At 41.7% G+C, this 18,231-nt stretch overlaps 1 protein-coding gene across 1 annotated transcript in view; it reads left to right on the top strand.

The window, feature by feature from the left end:
• Nucleotides 1-18,231, top strand: part of HEPHL1 (hephaestin like 1) — a 92,354-nt gene that overhangs the window by 12,004 nt on the left and 62,119 nt on the right. Inside the window, exon 2 of the mRNA XM_004019379.5 lies at nucleotides 15,815-16,059. Within this exon, the coding sequence (XP_004019428.2) occupies nucleotides 15,815-16,059 (245 nt within the window). The remainder of the gene's footprint in view (nucleotides 1-15,814; nucleotides 16,060-18,231) is intronic.

The raw sequence follows: 18,231 nt of genomic DNA, 5'->3' as shown, positions 1-18,231 counted from the left end.
TTGAGAGTCATCATCAGCTATCACAGGGGGTATCAGGAGATTTGTCAGTGCTCAGGCATGGTGCCGGCACTGGGTTAGCACTCAGGAAATGTTTGTCATCATATTGCTCACCTGTCTCAAGGGGCTTTCTGGAGAGCAGGATATCTGTGCCAGTGATACCTCAGATGGTCACATTTTCTTCTTTCCTTTTGAGGTGGACCATTTTTAAAGTCTCTATTGAATTTGCTACAATACTGCATCTGTTTTATGTTTTGGTTTTTTGGCCACAAGGCATGTGGGATCCTAGCTCCCCAACCAGGGATTGAACCCACACCCCCTGCTTTGGAAGGTGAAGTGATGTTGGGTGATGTTGGAGGAACCAGGGTGAGTTCCCCCCTGAATTAATACTTCGAAAATTATTCATCTAATTAGGAAGGGTGTGGCTACTCCAAAAATGAAACTTGAAACCACCATCTTCACCCTTCTTTTTGCCAAGTAGCACTCATCCCAGACTAGTCCTGGTGATCGCATTTTCTCCTTGGTGAACTGCGTCCCATCTCAAGCTCAGACAACACAACTTGTCCTTATTGTGACTGTATGATCTTACATGTTTGCTCTGACCACACCCTTCACTGATGTTACTTTGCCGCTCATCCTCATCCTCAGTTCAGTTCAGTCGCTTAGTCGTGTCCGACTCTGCAACCCCATGGACTGCAGCACACCAGGCCTCCCTGTCCATCATCAACTCCCAGAGCTTGCTCAAACTCATGTCCATCCAGTCAGTGATGCCATCCAACCATCTCATCCTCTGTTGCCCCCTTCTTCTCCTGCCTTCAATCTTTCCCAGTATCTTTTCAAATGAGTCAGCTCTTCGCGTCAAGTTGCCAACAAAGGTTCGTCTAGTAAAAGTTATGGTATTTCCAGTAGTCATGTACAGACGTGAGAGTTGGACTACAAAGAAAACTGAGCACTGAAGAATTGATGCTTTTGAACTGTAGTGTTGGAGAAGACTCTTGAGAGTCCCTTGGACAGCAAGGAGATCCAACCAGTCTATCCTAAAGGAAATCAGTCCTGAATATCCATTGGAAGGCCTGATGCTGAAGCTGAAGCTCCAATACTTGGCAACTTGATGCGAAGCGTCTGTTTTGTCTTCACAGCCAGGTGGGACATATCTTGAATACAGGGACTGATAATTATACATCTTGGCTCCAGTTTATAATTTAAAGTCCCATATACAGTACAGGTTCAACAACTGATAGTTGAATGGATAAGGAAAAATTTCCACTAAAAGATCCAGGTTATGGGGCAGTGGTGATGCTGGTGAGCTGCACAGCTCCTGTGAGCTACAAAGCCCTCGGAATTTAACCTGGCAGCCCACCTCTGACTGGCTAGATGTTCCCACAGACAGGTTCATTCTGACAATGGTTGATCTGGCCTGCCTTTGGAAGGTATCTCCCTTCATGGTATTGCCCTTGGCCTTGGCAATGTGAGCATCTTGTTTTTAAAGCAGTAGAAAGTCTGAAACTTCCCACCCCACTGGATTCCTTCACAGCAGGAGATAAGACACCTCCCCAGCTTGAGTCACAATGTTAGAATGTAGACTGGGGATGAATTTCAAGGTTGGTGATTACTCAGTTGCTCACAGTGGGATTATCCTGTGACTGCACTGCAAATATAATATACAACCCTTCCACATGGGCATTCTAATGAGTGGACTCGAGCTAAACTGGAGGCTGCTTCCTATGGATGGCTCTTTGAAGTTACCCACTTGCTTTGTTACCTGGGTCAGATTTGCATCTTCTAGAGCTCATGGGAGCTGGAGCTTCTGTCACAAATGCAAGATGTATTGTTAGGAGTGGTTTGCTGCATAGACACTGAAAAGACTTTTCTCTTATTTCCTCTTTTACTTTTTCCACTTTAGGTAGATCCTATGGATTTAAATACCTCCTATGGTTTCAAATAGCTACTGTGGTTCTTATGCTAAGCACTATTGTTGTTGCTGTTCAGTTGCTCAGTTGTGTCAGACTCTTTGTGGTGCCATGGACTAGCATACCAGGCTTCCTTGTCCTTCATTGTCTCCTGGAGTTTGCTCAAACTCATGTCCATTGAGTTGATGATGCCACCCAACCATTCCATCCTCTGTCACCCCCTTCTCTTCCTGCCCTCAGTCTTTCCCAGCATCAAGGTCTTTTCCATTGAGTTGGATCTTCGCATCAGATGGCCAAAATATTGGAGCTTCAGCTTCAGCATCAGTCCTTCCAATGAATATTCAGGGTTGATTTCCATTAGAATCAACTGGTCCAATCTCTTTGCAGTCCAAGGGGCTTTCAAGAGTCTTCTCCAGCACCACAGTTCAAAAGCATCAAATGTTTGACACTCAGCCTTCTTTATGGTCCAGCTCTCACGTCCATACATGACTACTGGAACAGATCATAGCTTTGATTATATGGGCCTTGGAGTGACCACTGGCTGTTTAGGTTGTCAACTGAAAAAAATACAATCTAAAAAAAAAATGCAATCTAAAAGTTAAGAGTTATATTTATCCAGTGGGAATTGTTAGGACTTTAAACCCAAGATATAGCATCTCAAGTGACCCTGAGAGAACTATTTCCATGGAGGTGGGTGGGCGAGGAGTCAGACTATATAAAAGTTTGCAGCAGCAATAAATGCTGGAGAGGGTGTGGAGAAAAGGGAACCCTCCTACACAATGCAAACTACACAATGCAAACTAGTACAACTACTATGCAGAACAGTGTGGAGATTCCTTAAAAAATTGCAAATAGAACTGCCTTCTGACCCAGCAATCCCACTGCTGGGCATACACACCGAGGAAACCAGAATTGAAAGAGACACCTGTACCCCAATGTTCATCGCAGCACTGTTTATAATAGCCAGGACATGGAAACAACCTAGATGTCCATCAGCAGATGAGTGGATAAGAAAGCTTGGTACATATACACAATGGAGTATTACTCAGCCATTAAAAAGAATACATTTGAATCAGTTCTAATGAGATGGATGAAACTGGAGCCGATTATACAGAGTGAAGTAAGCCAGAAAGAAAAATACCAATACAGTATACTAACACATATATATGGAATTTAGAAAGATGGCAATGATGACTCTGTATGCAAGACAGCAAAAGAGACACAGATGTGTAGAACGGACTTTTGGACTCAGAGGGAGAGGGAGAGGGTGGAATGATTTGGGAGAATGGCATTGAAACATGTATACTATCATGTAAGAAACGAATCGCCAGTCTATGTCTGATGCAGGATACAGCATGCTTGGGGCTGGTGCATGTGGATGACCCAGAGAGATGTTATGGGGAGGGAGGTGGGAGGGGGTTCATGTTTGGAAACGCATGTACACCCATGGTGGATTCATGTCAATGTATGGCAAAACCAATACAGTATTGTAAAGTAAAGTAAAGTAAAAAAAAAAAAAAAAAAAGAATAGGAAAAAAAAAGTTTGCAGCAAGGGTCAGGTAATTTGAATATCAAAAGATTATTGTTAATTAAGGAAAACCAGAATCTCAAATTAAGGAATTTAGCACTCTTCTATGTATCAGAAGATGCAAGTGTCTGGGCTCACTGAAATCATTCCTTTCATTTGCGTCTCAGCTGTTTGGGACCAGTGACCTGCTCTGTATCTTTGACTGGCCGCTCACTGCAGGGAGGGGCAGATGGGCCCGGCTACCACTTTCTCACGTGCCCCACCCCGCTCCCCCACCACTAGCTGTTCAGCACTTATGGAGGGGGGGCGTGGGATGGCTAGTAGCTGCGGACAGATGACACTGTTCTTTTGGGTCTCAGAAATTTACATTTGAAAGGCTGAAATCGCTGATGGCTGTGACATCCTTGTTTAGTGATATGGTAGGAAACACTCTATTTCACAAGGTGATAAGACTGATAACCCATCCAGGAATGTGCAAAACAAGTCAATATATAACTCACTGCTGAAACATGCAGTATATGCACTTCCCATTCCTCTGATATCCTCACCTTCTGTCTGGGTGGCTGTGCAGACAACTCACACTGAGGAACTCTTGCTCAGCAGACATTTGCACATGGGTATATGTACATGTGAAGGTATGCACACACTGCGAACCCAGAGCAGAGAACTGAGGAGGGGCAGAGGTGTGTCTCTCCCTGCAGAGCCTGCAAGCTCCTATGAATAACTTCATTATAACTTTTTACCCATCAAGCTGAGCTTAGAGCGGATACCAGAAATTCTGAATCTAACCCTTGCTCAGGTTTTGGCTTACTTGATAACCAGTATAAAGCCAGGCAACTCCACCTCCTCCAGGACCAGTTAGTGAGGATGACTCAGTTCTCCTCTACCCTTCCTCCTCCTTCTCCTTCTGAGCAGCCTCCCCAGTTAGGATTTATACTCAGTTTCTAGTTAATAGAAGCCCCAAGAGATCAAGAGGTTGGCAATCTTTAGGGTTCCAGGTTCTTTTAACTTTCCACTTGACCATCCCTAGGGTGTGACCTTCTTCTTCAGTCTCTCAGGAAGGCTGCCAAAGATCCAGTGATCATGTCTTCATTTTAGGCATGGATAATGGGAAGTCAAAGGACAGAAAGGGTCTCTACCAGCTGAGTTCAGAGATGCACCAAGGAGTGATATGTGTTCACATCTTTTTGGCTAGAAGTATGTCACATTACCATCCAAGTTGCAAGTGAGACTGGGAAACACATGAGCCTCTATAATAGAGCCCCACTGTCAGGCATCCAGACTTTTGATCCCATTCCCTTGCACAGGGAAATGTAGGCTTCGGCCCTATGGACCAGCAGAGGTGAATGCTTGTAGCTGGGCAGACACAGGTAGGCTCAATGGAGGAGGAAGACATAGTGCGCACAGATCGAAGTGTTCCCAAGACTTCAGTCCTGAGGCTGAGAGAGTGGACTTAGACTTGTCAGTCCAGAGGCTGAGCAGGTGCTGTGCTCCTGGATCAGGATGCCAAGTCTTCCCTGCGGGGAAGGAGAGCTAATCCTCACAGCACACTTCGTGGTGCCAGCTGGGTTTTCAGAGGCAGAAGTCACACAGGAGGAAAGTTTGACCCTTCAGTAGCCTAACAGGCTGCACTCTCTTGTCTAAAGAAAATGTGGGCTTGTTTTTATTATGAAAGTAAGTACAGTGGTACAGAGTAAAACATTCCCACAGTAAGGAAGAGGGTGAGTAAAAGTAAACTCTTTAAATTTTTTTGTTGGAGTATAGTAGCTTTACAATGCTGTGTTAGTTTCTGCTGTACAGCAAAATAAATCAGCTATATGTATACATATATCCCCCTTTTTAGATTTTCTTCCCTTTAGGTCACCATAGAGGATTGAGTAGAGTTCCCTGTTCTATAGAGTAAGTTCTCATTAGTTACCTATTTTATACATAATAATGTAAATCCCAATTTCCCAATTCATCACACCATTCTGTTCCCTCCTTGATGTGCATATGTTTGCTCTCTACTTCTGCATCTGTATTTCTGTTTTGCAAATAGGTTCATCTGTACAATTTTTTTAGATTCCACGTAAGTGTGTTAATATACAATATTTCTGTTTCTCTTTCTGATTTGCTTCACTCTGTATGACAGTCTCTAGGTCCATCCACATCTCTGCAAACAGCTCGATTTCATTCATTTTCATAGTTTAGTAATATTCCATCTTAATTTTTAAAAACAGCATGGAGAAATTAAGAGAAATACATAGAATTAAATTTTAAAAAGTAAACTCTTCCCTTCTTGCTCCTGTCTGTGGCCTTAGTCCCAAGTCCCAGAAGCTACACTTTATGGTTTCCCTGGCCACTTTTCAAATGTTTTCTTTGCATATGTGTGTATATATACTGTTTTAAATATACACAAATGGCATACTTTACACATTTTACACGCTGAAATTTGCTTTTACCATTTAGTATTTGATAATAACACCATCCTGCTACCTGTAGAAACATCTAATTCTTTTGTATGGCTAAATGGTATGTGGGTGTGTATACTCAGTTGCTAAATCATATCCGACTCTTTATGACCCCTTGGACTGCAGCCTGCTAGGCTTCTCTGTCCATGGGATTTCCCAGGCAAGAATACTGGAGTGGGTTGCAGTTTCTTCTTCCAGGGAGTCTTCCTGGCCCAGGGATTGAACCTGTGTCTCCTGCATTGCAGGCTGATTCTTTACCACTGAGCCACCTGGGAAACCAAGTGGTATGCTGCTGCTGCTGCTAAGTGGCTTCAGTTGTGTTTGACTCTGTGTGACCCCATAGACAGCAGTCTACCAGGCTCCACAGTCTCTGGGATTCTCCAGGCAAGAACACTGGAGTGGTTTGCTATTTCCTTCTCCAATGCATAAAAGTTAAAAGTGAAAGTGAAATTGCTCAGTCATGTTGGACTGCAGCCTACAAGGCTCCTCCATCCATGGGATTTTCCAGGCAAGAGTACTGGAGTGGGTTGCCATTGCCTTCTCCGAAATGGTATGACTGTGCCATAATTTATTTACCCAGTTTATTATTATATTTACCCAGTTATTATTATTATTTATTCAATCAGCAGCTGAAGAAATATCGATATGTCAAGGCTTTTGATACAAAAATCACTGTTATAATTCTCCAGTCCTTTTGTCAGGATTCCTGTCTCATTGGTTCCATTATCTGGATTGGAAGCTGAAGCTGGCATCTGGGTGACAGAGAGCTTTGCTTCCTCTGGGAGGATTGGCCCTATGATTTCTGGAGTGCTGGCTTTTGTCAGGTCGGGCTCACCTCTGGCTCTTCTTTGGGGGGCCTGAACCCATGGCTTTCTCCTTTGTCATAGGAACCTCCCCCCATACTGACTCTACAACAAGGGCAGGGCAGGTTGGCACATGCGGGTGCATGGGCAGGCTAGTAATCTGGTGCTCCGTGCAGATAAACAATATGGGGCTCTTTCAACTGATATTTGCTAAAACATTTGTTCAACTCTTATTTGAACAAAAGGCTGAGTACTGAAGTGTGGAGCAGGTAGATCTCTGGTTCCATCATCCTGAAAAGTCTGTGGGGTGGGCAAAACTACTATTCACACTAGAGATTGCTGGGATCTTTTCAAGGGGACTGCTTGGGAGCTTGTATTTGAGTGACTTTTATCTGATCATTTGTTGATCTCTTCAAGGAAATGAACATGAAGCCTTGAAAATACCTGTTATTTAACCTTTTGGACTATAGTTTTTCAATTCAGTTCAGTGCAATCGCTCAGTTGTGTCTGACTCTTTGCGACCCCATGGACTGCAGCACGCCAGGCCTCAGGCCTCCCTGTCCATCACCAACTCCTGGGGTTTACTCAAACTCATGTCCATTGAGTCGGTGATGTCATCCAACCGTCTCATCCTCTGTCATCCCCTTCTCCTCCTGCCTTCAATCTTTCCCAGTATTAGGGTCTTTTCAAATGAGTCAGCTCTTTGCATCAGGTGGCCAAAGTATTGGAGTTTCAGCTTCAGCATCAGTTCTTCCAATGAATATTCAGGACTGATTTCCTTTAGGAAAGACTGGTTGGATCTCCTTGCAGTCCAAGGGACTCTCAAGAGTCTTCTCCAACACCACAGTTCAAAAGCATCAATTCTTCAGTTTTCAGCTTTCTTTATCATCCAGCTCTCACATCCATACATGACTACTGGAAAAGTAGTGTTTAATGAAGTGCTAATCTTAATAAGGTTAACAGAAATCCATTAGCTAATACAGAGACTATCAGACCTGCTATGGATCCATCTACCAAGAAATTCTAGGGAGATTTCTGATAGTCCAGTATTTAGGACTTGGCCCCTTTACTGTTTTGGCCTGGGCCCAATCCCTGTTTGGAGAACTAAGATCCTGAAAGTCTCACAGTGTGCAGCAAAAAAAAAAAAAAAGAGTTATCCGCTTGAATAGGACCCAGAAAGAGGGAAGAAGAGAGGAGGAGAGTTGGGGAAAGATGATGTAGAAGTAAAGAGGGATAGTGAATCTTCTCCAGTTGGCTAAAGAAAGAACCAGATCCGACAAAGCAAGCAGATGCTGCATTCAGGCCACTGGGAGGGGGGGTTTCAGCCAAGCTGTGGTCAGATACCAAGGAATAAAATCCTGCAAATCAAGCATGAAGGTAAATAGTCTCTGTCAGCCAGGCAGGCACGGTATTCAGAGGTGAAAGCTCAGGAATTTTGCTCAAGTGAGCAGAAGCAGGTGGGCGAAATCAGATGAAGAGAAGTTAGATATGGGAAAACTGTCTTCCTGAAACAAAGATATATGGTCAGATTTCCCTGCTCAAGAATCTTCAGTAACTGTTAATTATAGATATAATTATATCCTGGGCTTCCCGGGTGGTGCTAGTGGTAAAGAACCCGCCTTCCGATGTAGGAGACTCAGGTTCGATCCCTGGGTTGGGAAGATCCCCTGGAGGAGGAAATGGCTACCCACTCCAGTGTTCTAGCCTGGAAAATCCCATGGACAAAGGAGCATGGTGGGCTACAGTCCATGGGGCCATGATGAGTTGGACGTGAATAAAAGAAAATAGAAGATACAGTAAATGAGAAAGAGAAAAGTGAAGAGTTATATCATGATGAAAGGAAGTAGGAGTTGAATAGAGAGAAGAAGCAAACAGCAAAATTTAAGAGATGAGAGGAACGTACAAGTCCCAGCAGATTCTCTCCTTGGGCTGGCCATATGGTTGCCAGAAGCTCTAGACTCACGTTCCCAGTTCTGAGTACACAGAATGCTACCCTTCACAAGTTCCTAGATTTCCTCGGATTTAACCAACCAGCCATGCTATGGCTGTCCCTGAACTAACCACTGTGGTCCAGGGTGGCTTGGTTGGTTGGAATTGTCCAGGCCTGGACCATGAGCCATCCCTCCACCAGTGACAGAGTGCTCCACCAATGGTGTGGGGGCTTGGTGTGCTGATCAGTTAGGTTGAGTCACTTTCTCCATTGCAGGAGGTGGATGCGGAGCCCCACCCATGCATATAGAATGAGAATGGGGGAGGCTTGCTCTTAGACCAAAGAATGTGTGGTGGGTGCTAAGTTGGCAAAATGTCTGCCATACCAGCTCTTTCCATCTTCTTTGTTTGGGTAACTTGTCTCAGCTCTTTGAGACCATATTTAGGCACAACTTCATCTAGGAAAGCTCACTGATACATTTTATGTCCCAGATTAGATGCCTGTGTTCTCATAATGTTACTGAAGCAAACATGGATCCACTTACCCAATGCGTAGCAAAGCATATCTACGAATACCAGGCTGTGGTAAAGGAGAGTACAGCATTTGTTGCAAGGCACTCGACATGGGGCCAAGCAAAGATAACAGGCAGCTCATGCTCAAAAGACCCAAATGCCCCAGTGATTTTCAGGGAGGATTTTTTAAAGTGAGATCAAGGGGTATGTGATCAGTTCATGTACATCCTTCTGACTGATTGGTGGTGAGGTAAAGGTGGTGTTTGGGAGTCAACACCGTCAACCTTCTGTTTCCTACTTGTCTGGGGTTGACATGCTGGTGGTCAGCACGTAGTTAACTTCTTCCTCTTGGTGCAGGTTTTATTTTATTTTATTTTATTTTTCAAATGGTAAGGAAGACTTTATTCAAGACTATTGCAGCAGATGTCAAGATTATCCCAAAGTGGGGAGAGATCAGGCTCAACTCCGAAGATAGTAACAAATGGGGATTCACAGCCAAGGAGCAGAAAGGGGAGATCTGCGGATAGAAACCTCAGTGGATGGAAAATTATTAAAAGGAGACATCAAAAATAGGGGTCTTGGTAAACTGACTTAGCAGGATTCTGTCCGAAGGCTGGCCAAGGACATAAGACATTAAAGGTAAGGGGTGAAGAACTTGATCAGGTATTGAGAGTTATCAGGTATTAAAGAGACTTGAGAGTCTCTAAAACTAATCCCGCAGGATTCTTGTGAAAACTAGGCTATGCAGGCCTGGGCCTATTTGCTGCTGTTGTTGCTCAATGGTTCAGGTGTGTACAACTTCTTGCGACCCCGTGAATTGCAGCACGCCAGGCATCCCTGTCCTTCATTATCTCCCAGAGTTTGCTCAGACTCATGTCCATTGAGTCGATGATGCCATCCAACCATCTCATCCTCTGTTGTCCCCTTCTCCTGTCTTCAATCTTTCCCAGCATTAGGGTCTTTTCCAGTGAATAGGCTCTTCATATCAGGTTTTAGTATCTGCAAAACAACTGAAGGATATGATGCAGAATATTGCCTGTAGCTCTTGAGGAGGAACTAAATGTCTTTGACTTTGTTTTACAGCTAAACCATTATTTTGTCTTGTCTTTGTTTCTGCATTTTCTCACTTCTCTGGTTAAAGTTGCTCTTTGGATCTTGGGGAATACTTGCTCTTTGGATCTTGGGGAGACTAAAACTTTCTACAAACAAGAGGCAGGGGACACCAGGGATCTGTCACTGGGAAGGCCCCACAGAGTCCTGCTTGGTTTCAATAACTCTTCCTTCTAGAATGAGAGCTCCTTCAAGTCTTTGCCCTTTTTCTCTGTATCCCCAGGGCTTAAGATACAGTTTGTTGAGTGACTGAGAGGGAATGCATGCACACAGGCAGGAGTTGTGTGCGACAGTGGGACTTGCCTCTCATCACCTGATTAGACACTGGGATGGCTGTACCCAGGAGCTTTTGTTCAAGCAGAAGCTAGTATGTCTGGGATTGGAGTCCCACACTAAGCACATAGATTGAGAGTGAGGAAGGGGGTTCCACCCCCAGGAGAAGATGGTATGGCCACCTCCAAAGCAGGGTCACTAGCACTGCTATTGTCTCAGGCTCCCAGACTCTGGGACTGAGTCTCCCTTTTACCCTGGGGTTCCGGGAGGGCATCTGGTCACTTCACATCCTAGAATCTTATTTTTTTCACATCCATCTCTTTTCTATTGCACCATACCCTCCTGGTCTCCAAACAGCCTCCCTGCCCCCCATCTTTGCTATTCTCTTTGCCTGACTCCTTTAAAACTTGCACACCACTGCAATGATACTTATTGCACCATCCTTAAATACTAATTATCATGTCATCTATTTTATGAAAAACCTCAGCGAGTCTTCAGAGCTTCCAGGATAAATTCTAAATTCTTCAACCTATGATAACTATATGATAAAGTTCATTACCAGTCTTCCCCCAGATTTTTCATAAAGCCATACTTCTCACTCCTTACCATCCACCCCTGCTGCTGCTGTTGCTAAGTTGCTTCAGTCGTGTCCAACTCTGTGCGACCCTATAGACAGCAGCCCACCAGGCTCCCCCATCCCTGTGATTCTCTAGGCAAGAAGACTGGAGTGGGTTGCCATTTCCTCCTCCAATGGATGAAAGTGAAAAGTGAAAGTGAAGTTGCTCAGTCATGTCTGACTCTTCCCGACCCCATGAACTGCAGCCTACCAGGCTCCTCTGTCCATGGGATTTTCCAGGCAAGAGTACTGGAGTGGGTTGCCATTGCCTTCTCTGATTCACCCCTGAGCTTATAAACCACTCTCCCCCATATCACCCATACTTCTTCTTCCTTGTTGCTCAAGCTCCACCCCTGCTTAGTATCCTCAACTTTTCCATTTTGTTACCCAATCTTACTTCTCCTTAATCTCTGCATTTTTCATGAGGTGTTTCTGACCTCTTTGATCCACAGCAATCTTTCCCTTCTGTGAATAAATATATCCCTAGAAAAATGGAGCCTATATCCACTGCATCAACCAGTCGGTTGGCACTTAATCATAAATTGCTCTGTGGAGTTACTTAATTTTTTCAATATTGAATCGTAAACTTTTACTTAGAATGCAGTAAGTGCATAGGAAGTGTTAAATGAAAAAGTGAATGGGATTGTATTGAATGAAAAGGGGCAAATGGACAGCAAATATCTTGGTTCTGTTTTAGTTTTGTTGTGAATACTATTTGTGCCTTTCAGCTTGTCACTTAAACTCTTGGCCTCCATTTCCTCTCTAATAAATTGAGAATATATGCACCCAATATAGGAGCACCACAATATGTAAGACAAATGCTAACAAGTATGAAAGGGAAATCAACAATAACACAATAATAGTGGGAGACTTTAATACCCCACTCACACCTATGGACAGATCAACTAAACAGAAAATTAACAAAGAAACGCAAACTTTAAATGATACATTAGATCAGTTAGACCTAATTGATATCTATAGGACATTTCACCCCAAAACAACGAATTTCACCTTTTTTTCAAGTGCTCATGGAACCTTCTCCAGGATAGATCACATCCTGGGCCATAAATCTAAACTTGATAAATTCAAAAAAATCGAAATCATTCCAAGCATCTTTTCTGACCATAATGCATTAAGATTAGATCTCAATTACAGGAGAAAAACTATTAAAAATTCCAACATATGGAGGTTGAACAACACACTTCTGAATAACCAACAAATCACAGAAGAAATCAAAAAGAAATCAAAATATGCATAGAAACTAATGAAAATGAAAACACAACAACCCAAAACCTGTGGGACACTATAAAAGCAGTGCTAAGAGGAAAGTTCATAGCAATACAGGCATACCTCAAGAAACAAGAAAAAGTCAAATAAATAACCTAACTCTACAACTAAAGCAACTAGAAAAGGAAGAGTTGGAGAACCCCAGAGTCAGTAGAAGGAAAGAAATCTTAAAAATTAGGGCAGAAATAAATGCAAAAGAAACAAAAGAGACCATAGCAAAAATCAACAAAGCCAAAAGCTGGTTCTTTGAAAGGATAAATAAAATTGACAAACCATTAGCCAGACTCATCAAGAAGCAAAGAGAAAAATCAAATCAATAAAATTAGAAATGAAAATGGAGAGATCACAACAGACAACACAGAAATACAAAGGATCATAAGAGACTACTATCAGCAGTTGTATGCCAATAAAATGGACAACGTGGAAGAAATGGACAAATTCTTAGAAAAGTACAATTTTCCAAAACTGAACCAGGAAGAAATCGAAAATCTTAACAGACCCATCACAAGCACGGAAATTGATACTGTAATCAGAAATCTTCCAGCAAACAAAAGCCCAGGTCCAGATGGCTTCACAGCTGAATTCTACCAAAAATTTCGAGAAGAGCTAACACCTATCCTACTCAAACTCTTCCAGAAATTGCAGAGGAAGGTAAACTTCCAAACTCATTCTATGAGGCCACCATCACCCTAATACCAAAACCTGACAAAGATGTCACAAAAAAGAAAACTACAGGCCAATATCTCTGATGAACATAGATGCAAAATCCTCAACAAAATTCTAGCAATCAGAATCCAACAACACATTAAAAGATCATACACCATGACCAAGTGGGCTTTATCCCAGGGATGCAAGGATTCTTCAATATCCGCAAATCAATCAATGTAATTCACCACATTAACAAATTGAAAATAAAAACGATATGATTATCTCAATAGATGCAGAGAAGGCCTTTGACAAAATTCAACATCCATTTATGATAAAAACTCTCCAGAAAGCAGGAATAGAAGGAACATACCTCAACATAATAAAAGCTATCTATGACAAACCCACAGCAAACATTATCCTCAATGGTGAAAAATTGAAAGCATTTCCCTAAAGTCAGGAACAAGACAAGGGTGTCCACTTTCACCGCCACTATTCAACATAGTTCTGGAAGTTTTGGCCACAGCAATCAGAGCAGAAAAAGAAATAAAAGGAATCCAAATTGGAAAAGAAGAAGTAAAACTCTCACTGTTTGCAGATGACATGATCCTCTACATGGAAAACCCTAAAGACTCCACCAGAAAATTACTAGAGATCATCAATGAATATAGTAAAGTTGCAGGATATAAAATCAACACACAGAAATCCCTTGCATTCCTATACACGAATAATGAGAAGAAAAGAAATTAAGGAAACAATTCCATTCACCATTGCAACGAAAAGAATAAAATACTTAGGAATATATCTACCTAAAGAAACTAAAGACCTATATATAGAAAACTATAAAACACTGATGAAAGAAATCAAAGAGGACACTAATAGATGGAGAAATATACCATGTTCATGGATTGGAAGAATCAATATAGTGAAAATGAGTATACTACCCAAAGCAATTTACAAATTCAATGCAATCCCTATCAAGCTACCAGCCACATTTTCACAGAACTAGAACAAATAATTTCAAGATTTGTATGGAAATACAAAAACCTCGAATAGCCAAAGCAATCTTGAGAAAGAAGAATGGAACTGGAGGAATCAACTTGCCTGACTTCAGGCTCTACTACAAAGCCACAGTCATCAAGACAGTATGGTACTGGCACAAAGACAGACATATAGATCAATGGAACAAAATAGAAAGCCCAGAGATAAATCCACACACATATGGACACCTTATCTTTGACAAAGGAGGCAAGAATATACAATGGAGTAAAGACAATCTCTTTAACAAGTGGTGCTGGGAAATTGGTCAACCACTTGTAAAAGAATGAAACTAGATCACTTTCTAACACCGCACACAAAAATAAACTCAAAATGGATTAAAGATCTAAATGTAAGATCAGAAACCATAAAACTCCTAGAGGAGAACATAGGCAAAACACTCTCAGACATAAATCACAGCAGGATCCTCTATGATCCACCTCCCAGAATTCTGGAAATAAAAGCAAAAATAAACAAATGGGATCTAATTAAAATTAAAAGCTTCTGCACAACAAAGGAAAATATAAGCAAGGTGAAAGACAGCCTTCTGAATGGGAGAAAATAATAGCAAATGAAGCAACTGACAAACAACTAATCTCAAAAATATACAAGCAACTTCTGCAGCTCAACTCCAGAAAATAAACGACCCAATCAAAAAATGGGCCAAAGAACTAAATAGACATTTCTCCAAAGAAGACATACGGATGGTTAACAAACACATGAAAAGATGCTCAACATCACTCATTATTAGAGAAATGCAAATCAAAACCACAATGAGGTACCACTTCACACCAGTCAGAATGGCTGTGATCCAAAAATCTGCAAGCAATAAATGCTGGCGAGGGTGTGGAGAAAGGGAACCCTCCTACACTGTTGGTGGGAATGCAAACTAGTACAGCCACTATGGAAAACAGTGTGGAGATTCCTTAAAAATTGCAAATAGAACTACCTTATGACCCAGCAATCCCACTTCTGGGCATACACCGAGGAAACCAGAATTGAAAGAGACACATGTACCCCAATGTTCATCGCAGCACTGTTTATAATAGCCAGGACATGGAAACAACCTAGATGTCCATCAGCAGATGAATGGATAAGAAAGCTGTGGTACATATACACAATGGAGTATTACTCAGCCGTTAAAAGAATTCATTTGAATCAGTTCTGATGAGATGGATGAAACTGGAGCCGATTATACAGAGTGAAGTAAGCCAGAAAGAAAAACACCAATACAGTATACTAACACATATATATGGAATTTAGGAAGATGGCAATGACGACCCTGTATGCAAGACAGGGAAAGAGACACAGATGTGTATAACGGACTTTTGGACTCAGAGGGAGAGGGAGAGGGTGGGATGATTTGGGAGAATGACATTCTAACATGTATACTATCATGTGAATTGAATCGCCAGTCTATGTCTGACGCAGGATGCAGCATGCTTGGGGCTGGTGCATGGGGATGACCCAGAAAGATGTTATGGGGAGGGAGGTGGGAGGGGGTTCATGTTTGGGAATGCATGTAAGAATTAAAGATTTTAAAATTAAAAAAAAAATAAATTGAGAATAATCTTACCAACTCCACAGAGGTTGAAGTGTTATGGTGAACACCAGAAGGGAAATCATACTTGTAAACACTTGATGGACTATTAAGGTAAGCTATTAGGATTTCTCTTTTAGCTTCAATTATAAAATATTTTCCTTCTTACTTTCAGGCTTGCAACCTTATATCTGGAAAGAGGGCCCAACAGGATAGGAAGTCTCTACAAAAAGGCTGTTTACAGACACTACACAGATGAGACCTATTCCAAAGAGATCCCCAAGCCTCCCTGGCTTGGATTCTTGGGTCCCATCTTGAAGGCTGAAGTGGGTGATGTGATTGTCATCCATTTAAAGAACTTCGCGTCCCGCCCTTACTCCTTGCATCCACATGGCGTTTTCTACAACAAAGACTCAGAAGGTAAATATCAATCTTGTAGGTGTCTTGTCTCTCCTTAAATAAGGCAATTGTCAGCTATGGTGAGCAGGAATCTAAAGGCACAGTGGTAACACATGTTCTTTTAACTTTTCCCTGCCTCCTCCGCACCCCACCTGCCTCTGTCCCTACCTTCTCTTCCTCTTCCTTTTTCTTTCCCTTATTTCCTCCCTTCCTCCTTTCTTCCTCTATGTTGCTACAGAGGGAGGTGCTGAGGTCCCTTGGCACATGCTCTGGCACAGCCCCGAGGCACACTAACCTTCCTTGTCAATCAGTCATGACCAGGTCTTACATTGGATAAAGACCAGCGTGCCGGATGGATTCCCATATTCTGTCACCAGTAACAGCCTCGGCTGTGGAGAGAGTGTCACAGTGCCTGTGGGCCTCAACTTCCCTGCTTAAAGCTACTGTCTGTGGTGCTTCCTTTCTGAAGCTGCTCTGTGTTCTTGTTTGCACTTCAAGAGTTTCAATAGTGCAGTTCCCTGAGTTCTCCCTAAGGTTAAAAAAAAAATTATAAGCAGCACGCTTGGACTTTTGAAATGGGAAACATTTCTCAATCTTCAGGAGTATTTTTCTCATCCCTCATTGCATTCTTACTTGTGATCAGATGGAACGGGTTAAATGGTACTAAACCTGCTACACCCTGATTCTGAGGAATATGCCAGGAACAGTTACATTACCTTGGATGCAGTTCACTTTATCATAAAGGGAAGCTTCTAGATTGTGGTGAATGTCCTAAGGCAGCCAGACTAGCTTGGCAGTTGCCACTACCAGGTCTGTCTAAGTAGCCAGAGGAGGCACCATGGATGATGGATACGAGATGCGGAGTGCCCTTTGTTCTTGGCCATTTTCCTCTACCTGAAATGCAGCAAAGCTCTTGGTCACAGATTTGGTTAGTTCTGAATAGCTGCAAGTGAGCACAAAAATTTCTTTACCTTCAAGAACCTTCCACTGGGTGCCCACCAGATATCAGAGACTGACTCTAGGTATTGGGAAAAAGATGAATCATAGGCTATAGTAGAAAATCAATGACTATAACCATAAAGGTTTAGTTTAGGGTTCTCAATACCATTCTACTGATTCTATCTGCTTATCCTTTCACCAACGCTGTGTTATCTTGATTACTATAAATGTATAGTAAGTTTTGAAATTGGTAAGTATAAGATCTCCAACTTTGCTTCTTTTAAAAAGACTTTTAAGCTTTTCTAGGTTCTTTGCATTTTCATATCAATAGATATCAGGTCAGCTTGTTAATTTTTACCAAAAACGTTAATTGATTTTGATGAGGATTGCATTGAGTTTATTGATCAATTGGGGAAAAACTGTTGTCTGCATTGAAAGAGGAATTACCATCTTGAAAATATTGACTCTTCCAATCTGAGCATAAAATCTAGATCATAAATGTCTCTAAACAATGTCTTAGATTTTAGTGCACACGATTTGCTTTCTTTTGTTCAATTTATTCAGAAGTATTTTATTCTTCATGATACTATTATATATAGAATAGTTTTCTTAATTTCATTTTTGTTTGTTGCTAGTGTGAATAAATACAATTGGTTTTTATATTTTTATCTTGAATCCTATTATCTTGTTAAACTTGTTTTTTAATAGATGCTTAAAGGGTTCCTTGGAATTTTCTAAATACTGAATCATGCCACTATGAATAAACAGAGTTTTACTTATTCCTTACCAATTGGTAAATCTTTAATTTTTTCTTTTGCCTTATTGCACTGGCTAGAACCTTCAGGACAATATTTAATAATAGTGGTGAGAGCAGACATTCTTGCCTTGTTCTCATGAAGAAGAAAGCATGTTGTCTCCCTCCCATTAAGCAAGAGGCTAGCCATGGATTTTTCTTAGATATACTTTATCAGGTTAAGGAAATTCCCATCTACTCCTAGACTGTTGAAAGTTTTTAACTTGATAAGTACTAGATTTTGTTTGTTTTCTGCCTCTATTGAGATGAGAGTGTAGTTTTGTCCTTTATTTTATTAATATGTTGTATTACCTTAGTTTATTTTTGAATGTTAAACCAGCTTTGCAGTCATAGGATAAATTCCATTTGGACATGGTGTGTAATTCTCTTTATATGTTGCTGGGGTCTGTTTGCTAGTATTTTGTTAGAATTTTTTGGTGTACACTTATGAGGAGTACTGG

This window comes from Ovis aries, chromosome 21 (assembly GCF_016772045.2).
Source record: "Ovis aries strain OAR_USU_Benz2616 breed Rambouillet chromosome 21, ARS-UI_Ramb_v3.0, whole genome shotgun sequence".
Classification (NCBI taxonomy): Eukaryota; Metazoa; Chordata; class Mammalia; order Artiodactyla; family Bovidae; genus Ovis; species Ovis aries.
The sequence above is the reverse complement of the archived record's forward strand: the minus strand, read 5'-3'. Positions and strand labels throughout refer to the sequence as shown.